Source organism: Sciurus carolinensis, chromosome 5, assembly GCF_902686445.1.
Source record: "Sciurus carolinensis chromosome 5, mSciCar1.2, whole genome shotgun sequence".
Taxonomy (NCBI): Eukaryota; Metazoa; Chordata; class Mammalia; order Rodentia; family Sciuridae; genus Sciurus; species Sciurus carolinensis.
The window spans coordinates 61,575,786-61,580,261 of record NC_062217.1 but is presented as its reverse complement, the minus strand read 5'-3'; the positions used below and the strand labels follow the sequence as shown (position 1 = coordinate 61,580,261).

The following is a 4,476-nucleotide window of genomic DNA, read 5'->3' as shown; positions in this document are numbered from 1 at the left end:
CACTCACCCTCACAGGTGTTTATAGGGTAGTCTACAGTGTCTTAGGGAATAGACCTTTTTGTTATAGTATCACCATGTGAGTAAGGTGCCACCATCATCTTGACACCAGTTATTTGAGGTTGGAAGAAAAACTTAAGTGTAGATACATTGTGGTCCTCAAAGCAAAAAGTTATTACAGAATTTTAGAAAGAAGATAAAAAGTATGTTGAAGTTCCAACATATTTTAATTTCTAAATAAGTAAATGTCAGTCTCATAACCCAATAAAGCAGAATTTAAAAAGAAAGGCTGCAGTCCTTCTTTATCCCTACTCTGAAAATAGAAAAAGTTCTGGAGGCCCAAAAGGAGATGACCGCTGGGGCTATGGCCAGGTATGACTGGGCATTTGGATGTTCTGATGTCACAAGGAGCCATTGTGAGAAAGTTTCAACCAGTAGGTATATAAGAAGGTGACAGAGGTGGTTTTTGTCCACAAGTACAGGAAGCTCTTAGTAGTGACCTATCGGATTCCCAGACAGTGCGTTTGTGGTTGGAGGTTGGTGACTGTGGTTTTGGACAGTGTTTGAGCTACCATCCTTAGTCGTTTTTCCTGCTGAGGATGGATGGCTGCAGCATTCAGAATACTATGGTATTGAAGAGGCCCAGCTCCTTCAAAAAGACTCTCATGAAGGACCATTATGAATTTCTTAGTGTCATCGGGCATGGTGGGTTTAGCCAGATAAAATTGGCCCGCCATCGACTCACTGGAGTAGAGGTGGCAATCAAAATCATTCAGAAAGTTGCCCAAAACCGTCCGGCATTCTCCGAACCAAACATCCTGAGAAGCCTGGATCATCCCAACGTGATCCAGTTATTTCAGATAGTTGAAACCCAGAAAAACTTTTACATCATAATGGAATACGCCAGTGGGGGACAGCTATTTGAACATGTCCCACCAGGTGGCATGCAGGAGGAAGAAGCCCGCAGATTTTTCTATCAGGTGACATGTGCCGTGGCCTACTGCCACGACATGGGCATAGTACATCGAGACCTGAAATCAGAGAACTTCATGGTGGATGCCAGAGGTAATGTAAAAATGATCGACTTTGGCCTCAGCACCAGCATCACCTCTGAGAAAAATTTCCATGAATTCTGGGGCACTCTGTCACATCTTGCCCCCGAAATGGTGCTGAGCCAAGCGTATGAGGGCCCGCCTGTGGACATCTGGAGCCTGGGCATTATTCTCTACTTTCTATTGACCAGGAGCCGCCCATTTATGGCACCAACCACTCATGAGTTGCTCAAACTCATCGTGCTGGGATCCTACAACATCCCTCATCATGTTCCCCTGCAAGCAAGAAAACTTATCCAAGAAATTCTCACCCTGAACCCCAAGGAGCGGCCCACAGCCAAGAAAATCCTTGAGCACCCATGGCTGACACAGGGTGAGCAGTATTTACCACCTCATGGCACGAAGTCACTCATCAAACGTCCTGATCCAGAAATAATGACCATTATCTTTGATAAAGGTTATGATATATATAAGACCTGGGTGTCTCTGGCCAATAGGAAGTTCAATGCAGCCATGGCAACATATTTGATACTGGAGCACCAGAAAAGCCATGGGGAAAGCTGCACATTGCAGGGGAAGCCTGTGCCTCCAAGGGTCAAGCCTCACCCACTGGGCATGGACACTCCTCCAAGGAGGAGTTCCAGTGAGCCTAACCTTCGCACCTTCCCCTTACCCTCTCAGAATCAGCTGCCTAAGGAGGCCAAAGAGGCAGAGCAGAAAGTTACCAGGAGCGCCAGCCTTCCAGCTATTCCTCTCCAGTTCTTGACTACACCGGATATAGCCTCCAGGCCTGACTCTGAGCAACCACATGCGAAAAAACAACGATGGAAGCAGGTAATTAGAAGGATGGCTACCTGTTTCCAAAAACTCTTCTGTTGCATATCATGTGTGAACAATAAGTTGGCTCCAATGTAAGAGGGAAGATACATTGAGAATGTGGCTGCAGAACACCTAGAGTGGCACCAAAGTCTTGAATGGCATTGTTTATCTTAGCTGATCCTCTATGCCTTCTGCTGGATTCCAGTACATGATGACCAACCCTTCTGCAGAGGAGCTGGACTCCTTCAAGTACAGTGACCTGCAGAACTTAGCCAAGAGTCTGGGTCTCTGGGCTAACCTGAGGGCAGACAAGTTGCTAAAAGCCTTGAAAGCCCATCTTAAACATGAAAAAAGAAAATAAGTATCAGCAGGATCATTCTGATGATGCTGAATTCCAGAATCAAGAAAAGCAAGAGAACCAGGATTTTGGAACTACTGCAAAAGTTTCTACTCTGCTGTTTCAGAGCCAAGCAGATGATAATTTTGTTTCCTCAGGAAAAAGTAAAATGAGTGACTTTAAGAACCTTCAAGAAGCTCATTTTAAGGAAATGGAGACCATTGATTAATATGTTAAGAGAAAATAGAAACATTTAGAAGAACAAAACTTGTTTAATGAACTGAGGAAGCAGCCTGGCAATAAGGAAGGAGTAGTAACTCCAGTTCTTCTAAAAGGAAGTTCTCTGTGACTTAAACCCTTCAGCCAGCAGCACTCAAAAATCCAATCACATGGCCCTGTAAGTCAGAGCACTATGGGTCTAAAGTGGTCAGTGAAGCACTCTGCCCTCACAGTAGCTAAAATGAGTGTCAGTTGCTACTAAATATACTGAGCCTAAGTATTCAGTGACCAAGATTCCACTAGAAAGTCTCCACATGTGACCACATCTGGGAAGACCCCAGAAGGCCATGCTATGCTTGGGACACCCAACTTAAAGTCCATCAGAGGGAATTCTGCTGCAGTTATTACCCCTTTCAAGTTGACAACTGTGGCAATGCGGACTCCAGTCTCCAATAAGAAACCAAAATTTTATCTCAAAGCAAGTTTGTCTCGTCCCCTCAACCATGAGCCATACAATGGAACTGAAACCATAGGGGAAATCTAAAGAAAATGATTCTCTGAATGAACATGTAAACAGAGTTACCTTTCCACAAGAAATCTATGAACAATCTCATCTCCAGACCAGAGAAGAGCAACAGAAAAAACACCAACAGGAATGAAAGAGAAGAAAGCAAAAGTTTTGGAAGCTGTTATGAGTAATATACTTTACTATATGGAATGTTATAAGTGTTATGAATAGTGCTTATGTGTGATATGCAACTCAAATAATGTAACTGTATGAAAAACTAATGATGTAACCCAAAAAGAGGTGTAACCAATTAGAGACAGTGTAAAAAAGGTGTAATCAATTAGAGACAGTTTAGAACAACCACACCCAACACACCCAGTGTCATCTACCTTATCAAGTTAAGACAGACACAAAGAAGAGCTATAAGACCAACCAGAGAGCAGGAGACCAGAGGATGGAGAGCTTAGAGGAGAGCCAGACAAGACACCAGAGAAGACAGACACCAGCCTCCGCTTCCCACTGTGATGAATTCTCTGAGCGCCCTCTAGGTGGGATTGACTCCCAGTGAAGCCAGCCTTAAGACACATCACCTGGTGAGCACTGGGATGTTGGGGTGAAACTCAGTTTAGGTTAGGATAAGTGATTGTGATTGTGTGTGGTGAATAGACTAGCATTGAGAGCTTATCCATTCTCTCGTCTCATACCTTAACCACTGGTGACAGTTGGTGTAGTCAACAGGATCTAAATTTTTAATTGGATTTCTAAATTAAACTAAAAATTGGGCTGGAGAATTAGGCAGGTAAACTAACCTCAAAGGGGTCCAAAACAGTCCCTGCTACAAAGGCACAGGCTTTTGACCCTCACTGGCAGGATGGTCTTAACACCCAGTAGCTGGAGAAGAACCAAATGGAATAGCTTCGAGGGAGCCATCTCCTTGGGGACCCCGGGTGCGTAGATTAAGACCCTAAGCCACATCTGGGTGACAACTCCCTGTTGGGAAACTCACCAGGACTAAGAGCCAAGGGATCTGGTTCACACACCCAGGGCCACCCATGGAGAATGCAAGGTTGAATTAGAAAAGGAGCATTCAATGGGACAGAAAGACAAATAGAAAAACAATTACAAAACATATATCAGCGGAATTAAGTGGTATATGAATTAAAAATTTACTAAAATACTGTGGACAATATAAATCAGGGTGATAATGGAACATTTGAGAGTAGCTCTGGACAGACTAAATATCAAGAGACATAGGAAGGAACTGAAGCCACAGTCAGTTTTTGAACACATAGTATGACAGAAACTTTCCAAGTTCACAAAAGGAACAGAAGTACCTTTAACCAGTCATGAAATAGTAGAGCCAATATGGGTCAGAGCTCCAAAGAGATACCTGCACTTAGTGAAAGGTTATAAGCTATGTAGATGACGATAGGCGTAAAGGGAAAAGGTTAGTGAGAGAAGCTATATCTCAAAATAGAAATAATCTATTCCCACGGAACATAAAAAGTAGCTTCCAGTACGCATGATACGTACCACAGCTACCC

At 43.5% G+C, this 4,476-nt stretch overlaps 1 protein-coding gene and 1 pseudogene across 1 annotated transcript; both read left to right on the top strand.

Moving 5' to 3' along the window:
* The first annotated feature begins 890 nt into the window (after window positions 1–890).
* Window positions 891–1,964, top strand: LOC124985597 (sperm motility kinase 2B-like). Its single transcript, XM_047554317.1, has one exon. The coding sequence runs from the start codon at window positions 891–893 to the stop codon at window positions 1,962–1,964; it is 1,074 nt and encodes a 357-aa protein (XP_047410273.1).
* Window positions 1,965–2,079: 115 nt separating this feature from the next.
* Window positions 2,080–3,119, top strand: LOC124985596 (nucleolar and spindle-associated protein 1-like; annotated as a pseudogene).
* Window positions 3,120–4,476: the final 1,357 nt, after the last annotated feature.

Excerpts from the sequence above, each read along its gene's own strand:
- LOC124985597 (XM_047554317.1), top strand. The coding sequence starts at position 891 with ATGGAATACGCCAGTGGGGGACAGCTATTTGAACATGTCCCACCAGGT.